The sequence below is a fragment of the Pyrgilauda ruficollis genome, unplaced genomic scaffold (genome assembly GCF_017590135.1).
Source record: "Pyrgilauda ruficollis isolate IOZ18807 unplaced genomic scaffold, ASM1759013v1 scaffold57, whole genome shotgun sequence".
In the NCBI taxonomy this organism is placed as follows: domain Eukaryota; kingdom Metazoa; phylum Chordata; class Aves; order Passeriformes; family Passeridae; genus Pyrgilauda; species Pyrgilauda ruficollis.
The window spans coordinates 3892723-3909427 of NW_024527377.1; the positions used below are offsets into that span (position 1 = coordinate 3892723).

Genomic DNA, 16705 nt, shown 5'->3' on the forward strand with positions numbered 1-16705 from the left:
AAAGAAATTAATCTTTAACTCTCTTTTTCTAGCCTCCTTCCCCTATTTCTTAATTAAATTAAAAAAAAAAAAAAACCACCACCCAAAAGATTTCCTCTACGTAGCATAAAAAGCTCATATGCAGCATCTACTACCTCGTGACTAAACAAGTGACATATCTCAAGCACACACGGCTGCTGCATGGAAAAACAGTTAACAAGCCATACATCAGTAGGCTGCATCAATATTTGGGGCACACAGCAAGATCAGACTTTCATAGTGGGGCAATTTCAGTTCCCCTTCATGGTGCATCGTCCTACCAAAGCCAGCCCAAGCACATCAGCGAAGTGGCTTTATTGAGGAGCTGTTTTCGTGGCAGTGACGAGGACAATTCCTTTTCACAGCAGCGCACCTGTCACACCAATCCTCCACCTTCAGTCACAACGACTTGATTCACAGGCAGAGTAACTGAGATCTCGTTAAACTGTCACGACTGAACTGTGTAAATCTGAGACGCCAAAACACATCAATTTTTTTAATTGAAAATTATGTCTGGGGACACAGATAGCAGTAAAAACCTCTACTTTTTGTTCCTCTCCTAGCTTGTTCAAAGGTGAACTCTTTCCTCATCTTCCACGCCCTTCAATACTGAACACCAAGCGAAGTGTTCTGTCCTGGCCAGGCCTGTCTTACAGCCCTGCCTCCGTGTGCAGGTGCTTCGGGCTGGCTGCGGGACCTGCCCTGCTTCCCAGCTCCTTCCCGACACCCCGGTCGCCGCCCCCGCCCCCAGAGCCCGGTCCCGAGCCCGGTCCCGGTCCCGGTCCCAGAGCCCTCCCGGTTCCCTCCCGGTTCCTTCCCGGGCCCCGGTTCCCTCCCGGTCCCTGCCCCTCACCCGGGGCGGGGGCGGCTCCCGAGCCGCGGTCATGTGACCCGCCCAAGATGGCTGCCGGGGAGCGCTGCGCCGCGCCCGCCGCGGGAAAGGAGGAAGATTTTGAGATTATTGACAAAAAACAGCTCCCTGACGCGGCCGAGCTGAGGAACGAGGAGAAGGCGAAACCGGAGGAAGCGCGGTGGTCTGCTCCGATCTTGTCTCTGGCCAGGAAAGCCTCGGAAAACTTGGCGCTGAGCTATGGCAGCGCCCTGAAGTCCGCATCCCTGGTGGGATTGGTGTCCAAGCCCGGCAGCAGTGACAGCCCGGCAAAGACAAGTACGGCTCCGCTTCTTTAGTAAACTCGCTTTTGTGGTGCGCAAATGAGTTCGCTCCCGTAAGTGCTGCTGGGTCGTGTCAGTGGTGCATGGGTGTTACTTTGAATTTTTTTTTATAAGATGCTGCAGTTTTGTATTGAAGTAAAATTAAACAAGTGACACAGATGTAGAATTTAAGAAACGCATTATAACCAGAAGAAGCCTAAACTCTTATATTGGAAGAAAATTACTTTTGTTTTATTTGCTGCCTTTTCTCCTTTTCCTTAAAGCTCCAGCAGCCTGACTGCACTGAGGGGTCTCTCAAAATTCCACATCCTCCCTCAAGTGCTGCTCGTTCAGGGAAGGAATCTCTGCACCTTTCATGACAGAGACTAGACAAGCAAACTGAGTCACAGATTTGTTTAAGTTACTTTTTAACTACACTAAAAATGCCTTCAGTTTAACCACAGATTTCTTTGTTCAACATTGGCATTTGTGGATCTAGCAGATTTGTGGAACAGGTCTATTAGAACTGAATTAAAAAGGCTTTAGTTGAATCATATGGAAAATAAATCTCAGCCATATTCATAATGTAGGGAAAATAAAACCAAACCCTTTCAAATGCAGCAGAAATTGGGCCTGGAGCTTTGTACTCCTGAGTCTCAGACTGGTGCTTAATTGTTCTGGGCCACTGGAGCTCAGTTTTGCTCTGTTTGATGCTGCCCTTTTTGTTTTTAATGGTACTGAGTATTCAAAGGGAAGTTCCATGCAGTTGAGTTGTGACAATGTTACTGCTGATGGACTTCTTCATTTTATTTTTTTTTTAATTCCTCAATGTTGCATAGTCAGAGTTGAAGATTAATTGTCCTGAAAAAATAGACTCTTTTCTTTTCTTGCATCTCATAGTCTCACACCAAACTTCTTGCAGGTTTTCTGAGTGCCCATCTTGCACATTGGGGCTCTAACCTGACAAAGTGCAGAATATCCCAGTTTCTTTGTTTGCTTTTGGAATAATGCTGTGGATAGATGTAATTGAAAACAACACACAGCATTTGGCAAGGGGCAGGGAATAAAATATTCTTTTACCTGAAATGAAGCTCCCACGTTCCATGGAACTTTTAGCATAATCTTTCCACTTCTTGCTTGTAAAGTAAGGGAACACACCACGACCTTCCCACATTGCTCAAAGGATTTGGATAATATGTTGATAAGTTTGATGGGAAATTCTGTGTGAAAAATCAGTTAATACCTTGTGAACAGATGCTAAGGCACCTGTTCTACCTGTTCGATATTACTTACCTTTGACCAAGCACGTACATATAATTTAAAGCAGGTATGTTTAAGAAATAAGCCAAGACCTGCAAGACCACTTGTGGAAAACGTGGAGCATGTTGCCTGCTGTAGTATTTTTCAGAGATTTTATAACCTCTGTCTGCTACTTCAGATCTGTTGATCATGTGTTCTAAACACATAAACCCCATCCTAAGACCAGTGTCTGCCACTGAAGAGATTGTGTCCTGCCTTGCAGAGAGGCCAGAAGCTTCAAATGTAAAGAAAACGAATCAAGAAAGACTTGCAGTCCCAAAGACCAAGGGATGGAGAACTGTGAGCTTTCCTTTGTGCTTCAGTGTTTTCTGACTTCAAAGTGTGCTGAATAATTACAGTAAACAAGGCATGTGGCTTCAGAAAGATGTTGAAACAAATCTCTTGAGTTGAATAAGATACAAAACTGTGTGACTGCATTCTTAAAGATTGCAGCATCACATCTGTGATCTTTTGCACTGCGGTAACCTGATTCCTAATCTTTAAAGCTTGGCTTTGGTAGTGTGTCTAATACCTGTTTATTTTGCATGTACCAACCTGCAAAAGATGTACTTGACTGTGTAAATTTGCAAGTCTAAAAAAATATTGTTCAAGTAATTATTTAACTTAATGCAAACTGATATTAAGACAGTTTAAAATTGTTTTCATAAAGAGCTTCTCATTCATGGTATTTTATTTTTTTAAGTCTTGTGGGTAATAATGTGCATCTTGAGCAAGGTGTAGAGGCAAAGTATTCCTGGTAAGTAAAAATTCAAATTCAAAAAACCATCAAAATTATTAGCATTGCTTTGAAACACCCAAAAAAATCACTGGTTTTCTGTTTGTGCAGCTTTTTTTCTGTTCCTAATGTATAACCTGACAATATTAAGATCAAAATTCTAAACATGGTGCTTCTAATCCTCAGCCTCATGTCAACACATTGTATGCAGTTTTGAGGCATCCATTGGCTATAGGCCAATACACAGTATATTCCTTCTATCTATATGTATATCCATAATATAATGTATATTGATTATATACTATATATACTATTGTATATACTGTATATAGTATCTATAGAATGAACTGTAGAGTAGCATGCAGAGATGACAGCATTTTGTGTGTATTGTGGTTATTAAGGTCAGTTAGATTAGAATGACTCTGTTTTCCCTCTTCTGACACAAGGAGGAGTTTTGCTCATTTTTAACCCTAAATTAACATTATGTGCACAAAAAGGAAAAACACTGGAGAGACTTTTGCAGGATCTTAAAAACACTGTTAACCATCTTGAGTGTGACTGACACAGGGCTGGGGCTTCTGCCACTGCTTTTTCTGCAGAGTGTGGCCGTGTGTGACACACAGGTGACAGCAAGACTGTTCTGCTGTAACAGCAGTGGCCTAAAATGTGATTTTGGTGGCCACTGGGCTGTGGCTGGCAGCTCCTGTCAGAGCCTGTAGATGCCTTAAGAAGCAAGGGAGTTGGTCCTGGTCTCACTCCTCCTGTTGTCCCAAAACGGGTTCTTTCACTTGGCCTGCAAATGAAAGGCCAATCCATGCAAAAGTGGAGGGATTTGATTTATTTACAGTTTTGCACAGAAAGGGGGCTGGATGGCAAATCCACAAAGCCAGCACAGCTACCAAAACTTTTCAGTATTTTAGGCATTAGGCATTAATGTTCATTGGTTACAAATTCACTAGTTCTCATATTAATTACCATTCTATCTTCTGTTGCGCAATGATATCCTCACTTCCCATGCTCATTAGTCTGCATGCTCAGCAAACTGCTATCTGTTCTTTTGGGTTGATGAGTTTCTCGGGTCAGTAGTCACAATCTGCCCCTGACAGAATTACCTTCTGCCCAGTCAGAGCTGATTGAGCACACTTGCTGCATTGGCTTTGTAAGTTTCTTCCTTATCTTGGGGGTTCTGCCAAGTGTCATAAAATCATAGAATATGCTGGCTTGGAAAGGACCCACTAGGATCATTGAGTCCAACTCTTAGCCCCGTACAGGAGCATCCCCAAGAGTCACACCGTGTCTGAAAGTGTTGTACAAGTGCTCCTGGAGCTCTGTCAGGCTTGGTGCCGTTACCAGTGCCGCGAGGAGCCCATTCCAGCGTCCAGCCACCCTCTGGGTGAGGAGCCTTTTCCTGATCTCAACCTAAACTTCCCCTGACTCAGCTTCAGACCATCCTTGCAGCGCATAAATTCTGCACCCTTTGAGTCCACTATCAGTGCTACATCCTTTTATTAACCTCCCCTAGGCCTCAAGGTCACTGAAGCGTGTCCAGCCCAAAACCTTAACTCTACCGAACAGTGATTCACCTTTGTAACACCTGGGCGTCACTTACACCTTGCTCATTAGCTGATGTTTCACGGGTTCAATCACCCTTATTTTTGCTTAGGCTTGAAACTGTGCAAAGATCGAGAAACATCCTTTCTTAAGTAAATCCGTACATAATTCCACGTTTTGCAGCACGCCCCGGCCGGGCCGAGCCCGCCCCGCGCCCCTCACACGGCTCTAAGATGGCGGCCGGCCCGCCCCCGCCCGCGCCGCGCGCGCCGTAGCCGCGGTAACGCGGCGGGCCGGGGTCCCTCAGCCCCGCGGCCCCCGGCCCGGCCCCGCCGCTCAGGTAGGGACCCCGCGGGCCGGGGCTGCGGCCGTGTCCCCCCCGAGGGCCGGGCGCGGCGCTGAGGGGGGGTTTACCCAGCTCGCCCCCGCCGCAGGATGGAGGCCCAGCTGGGGCACCGCGGCGAGGGGTGTTTAAAAGCTGCGCAGCGTCTCCGAGCAGATTCTCCCCAGGTACTCGGCGCTGGGGAGGCCACGCCGCGGGTGCTGTGATCGGTTCGGGGCCCCTCAGTTCGGGAAGGGCATTGAGGGGCTGCGGCGGGCCCAGAGAAGGGCAGCAGAGCTGGAAAAGGTTCCAGAGCACAGCTCCTATGAGGAGCAGTTGAGGGAGTTTAGTTTTAGAGGTGTTTAGTCTGGAGAAAAGGAGAATCAGGGGTGGCCTTATCACTGTCTACAAGTCCCTGACAGGAGGCTGTTGCCAGGTGGGGGTCAGGCTCTTCTCCCAGACAACCAGTGATAAGATTACAGAATATAATCTTATGCTGCTCCAGGCGAGGTTTAGGTTGGGCATTAGGAAGTATTTCTTCACAGAAAGGTGACTGATTATACACTGTAAGGGGCAGCTCAGGGAGGTGGTGGAGTCACTGTCCCTGGAGCTGTTTAAAGAAAAACTGGATCTGGTACTTAGTGCCCAGGCCTAGTTTGATTATACATTGGACGGGATGATCTTTTCCAGCCTGTTTGATTGTGGGACTGTAAAGCAGCTTTCCTTTCTCCACCCATGTGCCCTCAGGTACGCGGTGTCACACCATGGAGGAGCGTGCCAACCTCATGAACATGATGAAGCTCAGCATCAAAATCCTCATCCAGTCAGCCCTGAGCCTGGGCCGGACCCTGGACTCTGACTTCCCACCACTGCAGCAGTTCTTCGTGGTGCTGGAGCACTGCCTCAAGCACGGGCTCAAAGGTGGGCACTGGCTGCCAGGCTGAGGAGAGGCAGGTCAAGGAATCTGTCATGTCCTGCTGTGGCTCCAGCTTGACTTCTGAATGACATTATTAATTCTGTAAACATGCTAATCAGTAATGCAGATATAACTATGTGGTTACCCTTGTACACCCTGTGTTCTGTCCCTCCTAAACTGTCAGAGCATTTTTAATGCCTCCTTTCCACAGACATGTTATAAGCTGATAAGACAAAGTAACAAAGTAAATTTTGTCTAAAATTCTGAAACTGGAAGCCTGTCATTTTTCCTCACAAATCTCTCTGTATGCTCCCTTTAGTGAAGAAGAGTTTTATTGGACAGAACAAATCGTTTTTTGGTCCTTTGGAACTAGTGGAAAAACTTTGTCCCGAAGCATCAGATATAGCAACCAGTGTTAAAAATCTGCCAGAGTTGAAGTAAGTTAATTGTTGGGGATGATGCATTTTGCACATACTGCTGGAAAAAGGAATCCTGTGTGTAATCTCTTGGCTTCCTTAACAAGTTGTTGTTCTCAAAGAAAAAAAGTAGGGTGTGTAGGAGGCATTGACTTCTCCAAAAGATAAGGAGGATATCTCAAAATATTCAGAGTTTCTGACTCAAACAACGCTGTCAGATTGGAAACAGCATTTGGAAACTATTATAACCTTGCTAAAAATAACTAAAGTATTCACAGGTATTTTTTTTCCTTCTCTTTCCCCCACTTTCATGATTTTTTTATCATTTTGCATATGTGCTGATAGTATTTGGTTTGAGTAATTCAGGATGATTGAGATAGCCTTGATTTTAATACTAGGATGTATTAATGGTTGGGTTATGGTGGTACTTGACAATATGTATGGGTTTTCATATTAAGAAGACTTTACAGTATACTTTCCCCGAAGAAAGGAATGTACTTAAATATTCTTGTGTTCTGGAGACAACAGTTCATTTCCCCAGAGATTTGTTGTTGTTTTTTAGTAAATAATGTCCTTCCCCTCATTTTGTAAACTGAGAATTTTGAATTGCACAAATCTAGTTAATAAAACACCTTGGTTTTACCAAAACATGCAACTTTTCATTTTAGGACTGCTGTGGGCAGAGGGAGGGCTTGGCTTTATCTAGCACTCATGCAAAAGAAACTGGCAGATTATCTCAAAGTGCTCCTGGACCATAAGCATCTCTTAAGGTAACAGCACAGACGTGTATTCCTGAATATTCCTGAAACATTGACACCTCCTGTGGCTCCAGGGAGAGTCATAATTGACAGTTTAAGCTTGTTCTTGCAGCCTGCAGAAGAGCAAGTGGTTAATTGTTTTTATAGTGAATCTAAGAAGGAACTTGCAGAGTATTTTCTGAGAGAGTTCTAAATCTTCTGCCTTATGCAATAAATGAGTGAGAACTCAGCTGAATTTTGTAAGGGCTGCATTATTGTTTCTATGATTTCAGTGATGGAAGCCATTATAACTGTTTGATGTGCAGTGATGCCTTGTACTGTTTGTTCCAGTGAATTTTATGAACCTGATGCACTGATGATGGAGGAGGAAGGAGCAGTTATTGTGGGTCTGCTGGTTGGACTGAATGTTATTGATGCAAACCTCTGCTTGAAAGGAGAAGACTTGGATTCCCAGGTGAAGATTAAAGCTTAAACAGGATCAGTTAGTATAGGATTCTGGTAGAATTAAGTACATCTATAAATACTTCATTGAGATGGGTCCAGATTTCTTTCCAGCATGGCCTATGTTGAAGCTAGTTGTGTTTCCCTCATGAATCAAAAGAAAATACTTAAGTAGCAGCTTATGGAAATACTGTTGAAATTAATAACTGCAAGGAAACTGTTCACACTTAATATAGTTATTTTGATGCTTTTATGGCAAATGCAAGCTTGTATGTTTGCATCAGCTAGGAAGAATATAGGTGTTATTTTTCTGTAAATCTAAACTTCAGATTTTTATCACATACCAAATACACAGTAATGCATGCTTCTACACATAATTGCACTGTGAAGGTGTGTTAATATCTTAAATATATTTTTCAGGTTGGAGTGATTGATTTTTCCTTGTACCTTAAGGAAACACAGGACAGTGATAGCAAACAGTATGTATGGTGAATTAATAATTCTAAATCATTACAGTTTTTGTAGAACAAACTTGTCAGACAGTCTGTGGGAGGATGAGAGTGCTGGAGATTTCAGACTATTAATCATCCCAAAAGGAGAATCCAAACCAGATTTTGTTACCTAAACAAAAGTAATATCTTTCAGAGACTGAATTTGTGGTAGTTTTAGCAACAATTTGGAGAGTTTGAGTCTTGAGCTGGGACCAAATTAAAAGTACACAAAATATTAGGTTGTGGTTTTATTTGGTTTTAGAAGAGATGATTTGCCAAGTCACCCATTGCCAACTCTCTGCTTTGTTTCTAAGCACAGTTTCAGAAACCCTCTCAACTAAGTAGCTGTCTTTGAGGGATAGATCAGTTATGGAGGAAAAAATGTAATTTTAAGTGAAATATTAGGTTTGATACTGCAATTAGCAACACAGATCAGGTCTTCTAAGGTCTTCTAAGACCTGTAGCAAATGAAGGGTTCTTCATATTTTATGTGCTTCTGTCCCTTCAGAGCACTTCACTGTGGAGCTGCTGAGAAGCAGCCAAGCAGCTGCTTCACCTCCCTGGTGCTTCTAATTCAACTCAGACATAAGTATTTTTATAAGAAAAGGATAAAAGATTTTAGCTCTGTTTGCAGGTATATGCTGAAAGTCTTAGTACAGAACAGCACTTTAAAATAATGAGTTTCTTCTCAATCAATAAATTCTCACTTTTACAACTAGAGATGGAGGAATTACAGCTGTCCTTGACCAGAAGCATTATGTGGAAGAACTGAACCGACATCTAAGGTGGGATTCTCATCTGTTCTCATATACAAACACTTGTCCTGTTTAGCTTTTCCAGCTTGGCTTTGAATGTCTCTGCTGCAAGTCTTGTAGGTTTTTGTTTGGTATTGAAATGCCTTTTCTGATTATTTCCCAAAAATCTTCATTTCATTTTGTAATCCTGCTCTTCTGCGGGTACCTGCAATGCAGAAAGCAAGTGTGTGTAATAGTTTACTTTTTTGAGAGTGATTAACAGAATACTTTGGAACTATTTTTTTCAAGAGAAACTATTACAAGTGCAGCTGGAAATTCATTCCTTGGAGGAAGAGTCTCTACTCTTCCTCCATAGATTGCTCAGTGGGACAAGCAGGCCTCCCTTACCCTCTTGAGCAGGAGAGGTGTTACAACAGCGAAAGCTAAGCCAGAACAGGACTGCCAGCAGAAGGACATGGTCCTCTCAGTGCTTGAGAGGGACAGTTATTCTCCCTCTGCATTTTCCCCCAGTTCACCAAAGTACTTCATTGTTAACAAATGCAAGATGGTAAAAATACTGTTGAGGATAGGAGTAAAACTTGAACATTGACACTTCATTTATTGTTTTTTATGCATCTCTCTTCCTTGCTGCAGTTGCACGGTTGCAGATCTCCAGAACAAAATAGACTGTTTAGAAAAGACCAATTCAAAACTCCAGGAAGAGGTTTGTGTCTGGTTTGTTAAATATTTCTCACAGTTCTTTTCCATCAGAGACAAAACTCCCTAAGACTGTACCTTACACCTAAAATATTTGACTAGGTACTGGTGAGCTGTGGGGAGTGGACAGACTGGAATGAGTTGGTGTGACTTCTAGTTCATACCACAGATCCAGGGTGGATTTTAGCCTTTTACACTATATTGTGTTTCTTTGCTCAGTTAATATTTAAAAATAATTGATGAGGGTGTGAAGCAGAAGTTGGCGAACAGATGTTGGTGGGCACATTAATTTTGGCTGACAGTGGGTATGGCCATGTAGGGGTCAGGCAGCTCCTGGGGAGAGCAAAAGGGGAAGTGAGCAGCACAGCTGCTGCAGAGACTGAGCTACTGACTTCAGAATTGCTCCAGATGCTGCATGATTGCACAGTGATTAAATATAGATCTGTTCTCTTCACACAGCTTGCAGCAGCTACCGACCGAATTGGATCCCTTCAGGAAGAGCAGCAGCAGCTAAAACAACAGAATGAATTAATTCGTGAACGGAGTGAAAAAAGTGTAGAGGTGGGACATCTATTTAGAGATGATGAGGAGCCTTAAAATAAGTGATCTCGTTTGATCAGCTGTAGTGAGTTCTCCTGAGCCCACTGTGCACTGGAATGCTCAGCACAGTTGAGCACGTTGCTGAAGGAGGGCACTGGGTTTGGGTGATGTATGCTCAGGCATTAGGTTTTACTGTTCTGTACTACACATCCAAAAATACACTTGCAGAAGGAAGAACAAATTCAAAGTATTAGAAGTATTAAAGTAAAAAGTGTGAAGTACTGAAGTATTTTTATCATTACTGTATCTTTGAAATTTCAGCTTATTAATGTTTATGAGGTCATTGATTGTAAAACAGTAGGATTTTACTTGAAATAGCACATTGAAATACTGTGTTACACACAAGAATTAAAGAGATACTTTGTGATCTTATGTATCTGATGTTTCTTGTAGGTAACAAAAGAGGATACAAAAGTAGAATTGGATACTTACAAGCAGTCACGCCAGGGTCTTGATGAAATGTACAGCGATGTTTGGAAGCAGTTGAAAGAAGAAAAAAAAATCAGGCTGGTAAGGAAACTTAACTACAGAAAGTGAAGTGAAAGACACAGGATTCAGCATACAGTAACATTACAGATACGAGATGACAGCTGTGCATCTTTTGCAGCTGTTCAGAATTCATAGATTAATTGCAAGCAAGATGCTGGGCATTGGCTATTAACAGTGTCTGGGAGGTACTGGGAATTGGGGCTTTTGTAATGTTGGAAATAAAAGGCCTCTTTTTAAGAAACCACTGGCATTATTATAGCAGAGATATAGTTTGTGTATGGGGTTGTCTGGGTTTTATCCCTGACCTATGGCTATGTAGCAGTAACCAGGAAATGTCTTTGTAAGGAACTAGAGAAAGAGTTGGAGCTACAAATTGGAATGAAAACAGAAATGGAAATTGCCATGAAACTTCTGGAAAAAGATACTCATGAAAAACAAGACACTTTAGTTGCCCTTCGCCAACAGTTAGAAGAAGTGAAGGCCATTAACTTGCAGATGTTTCACAAATCCCAGGTGTGTACAGGAGGCTGGGGATGGTTGTGTGGGGTTTCTCTTGTTTGGGTGGGTTGTGGTTTTATGTTGTTTTTTCAGTTGAACAAAACTGTATGATAGGCATTACAAGGAAGCCATGGTGTAGCAGTGCTCACACAAAATATACACAGCTTGTTTCCATTCATGAAACAAAAGTTTAGCTAACCTCTCTGTGCATGAAGTAAGAGTTCAGCAAGCCTTCCTCTCCCGCACCTGGTTCCAGAAATCCAGAGAGGATTTCTCTCAATTTTTATGGTCTATTTCTTGATGCCTGTTCAGGCTTTATCCAGGTCTTTGCCTCCTTCCCAGACACTTGCAAGTCAGTGAAGCCCCAGGGCTGAGGTATGCCTTTGCTTTTGAAAACAAGTATTTATTTGGGTTTTTTTTTCCTTCCTGGTTCCATGCCCACTGAGTGCAATTACTACATTCAAATCATCATTGATATTCTTATCCTGTCAATTTAATCTGGTTTTATTTCTTCAGGTTTTTTCTGAAGAGAACATTTGTGGCTTGTAGCTGATCTCATAGGTCAAAACATAGTTAAGGTGGTTTGGGTTTTTTCTGAGGTTGTAACAAAACAATTGGAGCAATGTCTGCTCTGGAATTATCAGCATTTTGTTTGCACATTCCAGTCAGACCCAGGCATGGCCTTTAGCAAGCTGAACATTCTTTTTCTGGTTGCAGACTTTAAACACTGTTCACTATTTCCTACAGAATGCAGAGTGTTCATTACAACAGAAAACAGAAGCAATATCCTCTTTTGAAGGAAAAACAAATGAGATGATGTCTTCTATGAAACAAATGGAAAAGAGGTAATAATTGCAAGATCAGAAAGTCAACACTGAAGTCAGTAGAAAGTTTACAATATGAACCTTTACAGGATGACCTTCTGTATACCCCATAGACATTTGGGCCTGTGTGCCAGCATGAACTTTTTTACTTCCTCCTCTTCATCCCTCTGTGCTTGCTGTTCTCCCTTCCCAGGCAAACATGCCCATAACTGACCCACTGGAAAACCATAGCTCTTTCCATAAGCAGGCTGTTGAAAAACGTGTTAACTTCACTTTAAGATGTGACTTTGCTTTTGGGTTTTTTTCAGAAACAACTGCTTTCGAAAGTCTTTTTTTTTTTCTCCACTACCATTTTCAGTTCAAGCTTTTGTAAAGATCCCTGTGGTAACTCTAAAAGAAGAGGGTGCAGGGAAGGAGTGAATTGCAAACAAATGTCTTTGTCCCTTCCTGTGCAGGCTGCAGCAGGCAGAGAAGGCCAGGCAGGCAGCAGAGGAACGGTGCAATAAGATGAAGCAGGAGCTGGCTGGGAAGCTCGACTCATGTCGGCAGCAGATGGCCCAGCTGGACAGCAAATGGTATTTAATCTGAGCAGGTGTTTTCCTTCCCTTTGCCATTTCTTTAAGTGTTTTCTACTCCTTTTATGCTCAGGTCTAAGAAGGGGGTGAATTTGTAATTCTGTTGGCTTCAGCATTGACAGACAGGACCCAGGGAAGCACAACACTTCTATACAGTATGCAGTTAGCATCAGAATTTTGACATGTTTTTTCCAGAACATCTAATTTAGAGCATAGAATGGCAGCAAAAATCTGCCCATTCCAACTAGCAATGGAGTTTTCAATTGCTTTTTTAATAAATCAGGAGATAGGGATGGTCATGCTTGCAGGCTGAGCGTAGAACTGACTGTCATCCAAAGGGACTGGGATTTTTGAAGGGACTTACGGTGTTTTCTTAGGAATGTTAATCCTCTAAAGATTTCTAAGACTGATAGAAAAATCTTCTTTCACTGTTCAGCCTGCAGGATAGAGTGTCCCTTTTAAACATGGCAGTTTAAACACAGGTAGTGAAATATTAATTCATGGGGATTGGTTTCTTTGGGGGTCTTTTGGTTGTTGTTTTTCTTCTAGACCTTCATTGCTGTTTGTTTTCTGTGACTTGAAAATGTTAACATATGTTAAATGTTAACAGTGTTAACATTTTTGACATCTGCTGCCTGTTCTTTCCCAGAACACTACTCTAGTTTTGCCCTCTTTTGGACAAGATTTCTACTTCTCACACTGTTGCTATCCTTAAGTGCTATAGGATATTCTTCTGCTATAGGGTTTTTTTTTTAGAATGAATTATTTTTAAATAGCTCAACTCTGGAAAAGGAGTTAAAATCTGAAAAGGAACAGAGACAAACTTTGCAAAAAGAACTGCACCAAGAGAAGGATGCAACCACTCTGCTTAAAACAGAATTGCAACAGATGGAAGGACTGAAAAAGGTATGCACAGTTTCAAGCATTCAGAACAACTGAATGTGATTTCTTTTTTAAGCATGAACATTCTTTTTAACCTGAAGGGGATTTGCTGCCATTTGAGCAGTTTCTGAGGACACAGTTGTGTACCTGTACCTGTCTGTGTGCTCCTGTGTTGGCACAGGGCTGCCATTTTCTAGCTATTTTGAAGGATGTTCAAAGCCTGAGAATCTTCCTTTTCTTGGTAAATATAGTTAAACGATTCCATTGTTTGTGCAGAACCTGTGGGTAGTTCCCCCTTGTAATTTTAAAAATCAAGCCTTAGAAATAGGGGTATTTGCAAAGGAGCTGATTCTTGTGAACTGCTTGGGTAGTTTGGGTAGACTGATCGAGGTTATAGGTCAAGCAGTGCACAAAAAATTTAATTCTGTGCTTGATTTTATAGGAGCTGAGAAAACTGCAAGATGAGAAGCAGCAGCTGAAGAAGGTCCGTGAGGAGCAGGAGCAAGCTCTTCAAGAAATGGGACTTCATCTCAGCCAGTAAGTTCTAGGGAACAGAACTCCTGTAAGTGATGTAAGCTGGAGTATCAGACTAATGCCAAGAATTTTAAACCCCATTTACTTATAAAAATCAATTGATGTGAGAATTTTAGTGGGCAATTACTATGTATGAGAAACTAAAGAGCCATGAAATGAAAGTGAGGGAGTGTCAGAGTGAGCTGGCTGAGAGGAAACATTAAAGGAAATGTTTCGTTCTTATAATGGAATTGTGCTTTTCCTGCATTATTCTATTTATACTGAAAAAGGGGCAAACCCTGAGTTGACAAAGTTTCCCAGTGATAGTGAGTGGTTCAGATGGGTAACAGGGAGCTGCCTGAAGAATTGGGGTTTGGTTTCAGTGGCTCGACAGTAGAATGGCAGGGAAAACCAAACACAACTAAATAAAAAGTCATGCAGGGCATAATTTCTTTTTTCCAGATCGAAGTTGAAGATGGAAGACATTAAAGAAGTAAATAAAGCACTAAAGGTACTTTCTCATGGATATTTTGACTAAGCATATGAATTTCATGTAACACCTTCAAATTTCACCATGGTTATTCTGCTTTAAAAGGTGGCTTTTGAAAAATACCAACATCGTTGGTAAAATGCCTGTAAGTTTATTTGTATCTCCATCGGTGGTTTTCATACCAATTTTTCAGGGTCATACGTGGCTGAAGGATGATGAAGCAACTCATTGCAAGCAATGTAAAAAGGAATTCTCCATCTCAAGAAGGAAGGTAATGTCGTTCAGCAGATTATTTTTAAATAATCCATGACAAACAAAAGTGGTGCTGTTGCGTACCTTGCTAGGGAAGACTGAACCTGTTCAATTCCAAATCTTGTTGGCATGATAAATATATAGGGAATAATTTGGCATTTACCACCCAAAAAGCCATACTGCCCCCTGCTTCGGTGCTCTCGGTGGAGAGCTGCTGTAGCTGTGTTCAGGCTCCCTTCCCGGCTGAGCAGGCGCTGCTCCGTGCCCGGCCCGCGGTGTGGGACAGCGCGGGCAGCCGACAGCCGCGGGCGGGCCGGCGCAGTCACTCCCTCCCTCCGCGGCCAGGCCCGCTCCCCCTCCGGCTCCTGTCCCCGGCTGTGCCCGAGCCGGGGCGGGCGCAGCTCCCGGCCGCGGAGAGAGGGCCGGGATCGCGCCCTGTGCTCGGCCCTGCGCACGGGGAAGCGCTGCTGGGAGGGCTGGGCTTGGTGGGAAGTGGAGGAACTCAGTGGACTCGGACACAGTTCCAAAGGCCTGACTTCTCTCTTCCCGATGCTGTTTTTAGGCAGCTGTGCTCATTCTGACTCTTTTTTGTAGCACCACTGCAGAAACTGCGGGGACATCTTCTGCAACACTTGTTCCAGTAACGAACTCGCGCTGCCATCCTACCCAAAACCTGTCCGTGTCTGTGATAACTGTCACACGCTGCTGCTCCAGCAGTGCTCCTCTAACTCCTCCTAAGGCTCTCCCACCCTTGACAGAGCCACTTTAACATTGGAAAGTAGCCATTATTTTTTTAATTCTGAATTGCAGGTGTCTTCTGTCTTCAGCAGACTGGACTGGCTGGTCTGCTAATTTCCACTGTAAAGGCAGTGTAAATTAATTTGTAGGGATTGTGCAAGCTAATGCTTCTCCAACTGAAATAATTAAGAAGCTTATATCAACTGTAATTTCCCCAAAAGTTCTATTTGAAACTAAGATTCATTTTTCTGATTTTTATAGATATTTGTATTAAAATTTGTATATGGCATTTCTACATTTATTTGATCCCTGTAGACATCATTGTCTCTCTGTACATGAACCTAATTTCTTTACCTTCACTGTAGGTGCTCCTGTGTGTTCCCCTGGCTCGTGTACAGTTTTGTATTTGCTCTAAGTCAGTCAGAGAGGAAAAGGTCAATTTATGAATTGTCTATAGAAAGCTTTATAAGGAGTGTCAATGAATGTGCCTTCGGTTCACTGCGGAGTCAAAACTGCACATTATACTTGTTCTGGAAGTCGCTGTGACCACAGTGCAGTAGTTACACAATAAAGTCTTTTGCAAAAACTGAAAGCAAGTGAAGTTGCCATTTTTAACACCTATCAGTCACAGATGCTAGAGGAGAATGTTTTTCCAGCCATGCATATCCAGGGTTTAAGCTAAAGGTAGCAGAATGTGTCTGGGATACCTGACCAGAGCTGCAGTATTCCCTGGAAGGTGCCAGGTGAAGCCACTGCTCTGCAGCTGGAACTGCTTTCATACTTTTCCAGAAAAAAAAGGTCAGCAGCTCCAGCTCACTGTGTCCACGCCTGGGACAGAGGGGAGCAGCTGCTGCTCCAGCCCCCAGGCGACCCTGGGCCCTGCTCTGCCAGGCCTGGGCTTGGCTGTACCAGGGATCCCAAAGCAGTTCGTGTTCCTGTGCCAGTGCACAGCAGCACAGTGAAGGCAGCCCTGTCCCCAAGCAGCACCCAACAGCAGCCGTGTGTGCCCCAGGTTCCAGGGCAGCTCTACAACCACGAGCTTCTTCCAGAGGCTCCATGTGAACAGTGCAAAGCCAGGGGTGATCCCCACTCTGCCCCAGCTCCGAGACACAGCAGGGCCACGTGTCCACTGAGTTGAGCTTAGTCAGCATTCCCCTCAGGAAGCAGGCTGTTTTCATGGCAGCCAGCCATGGCTGAAATACCCAGTGCTCAGAATTCCACCCTTACAGCTCCTCTGCTACAGAACAGGAGGACACTTTCATCACTGTAGAAAGGACCCCAGGTTAACCCTTC

The 16705-nt window shown here is 43.3% G+C and overlaps 1 protein-coding gene across 8 annotated transcripts; it reads left to right on the plus strand.

The window, feature by feature from the left end:
• Nucleotides 1–895: 895 nt before the first annotated feature.
• Nucleotides 896–16004, plus strand: RUFY1 (RUN and FYVE domain containing 1). Of its 8 annotated transcripts, none has more exons than XM_041482064.1 (20): nt 1048–1244; nt 2693–2769; nt 4467–4598; nt 5826–5999; nt 6314–6431; nt 7079–7180; nt 7499–7622; nt 8030–8088; nt 8820–8885; nt 9489–9558; nt 10011–10112; nt 10545–10661; nt 10986–11153; nt 11886–11983; nt 12418–12537; nt 13314–13443; nt 13862–13956; nt 14395–14443; nt 14616–14693; nt 15269–16004. In XM_041482064.1, exons 1-20 carry the CDS (start codon nt 1231–1233, stop codon nt 15410–15412), a joined length of 2037 nt encoding a protein of 678 aa, XP_041337998.1. In that variant the 5' UTR covers nt 1048–1230; the 3' UTR covers nt 15413–16004. The 8 variants fall into 8 exon arrangements, with proteins under 8 accessions (XP_041337997.1, XP_041337998.1, XP_041337999.1 ...); XM_041482065.1 differs by having other exon boundaries at nt 1048–1186; XM_041482066.1 differs by lacking the exon at nt 4467–4598.
• Nucleotides 16005–16705: the final 701 nt, after the last annotated feature.

What these genes read in the sequence shown, in the direction of transcription:
- RUFY1 (XM_041482063.1), top strand. Translation starts at nt 919, where the DNA reads ATGGCTGCCGGGGAGCGCTGCGCCGCGCCCGCCGCGGGAAAGGAGGAA. An exon ending in CCTCAAGCACGGGCTCAAAG is followed by an intron (nt 6,000 to 6,313) that starts GTGGGCACTGGC and finishes TGCTCCCTTTAG; the next exon opens with TGAAGAAGAGTTTTATTGGA. An exon ending in AGATGTTTCACAAATCCCAG is followed by an intron (nt 11,154 to 11,885) that starts GTGTGTACAGGA and finishes TATTTCCTACAG; the next exon opens with AATGCAGAGTGTTCATTACA.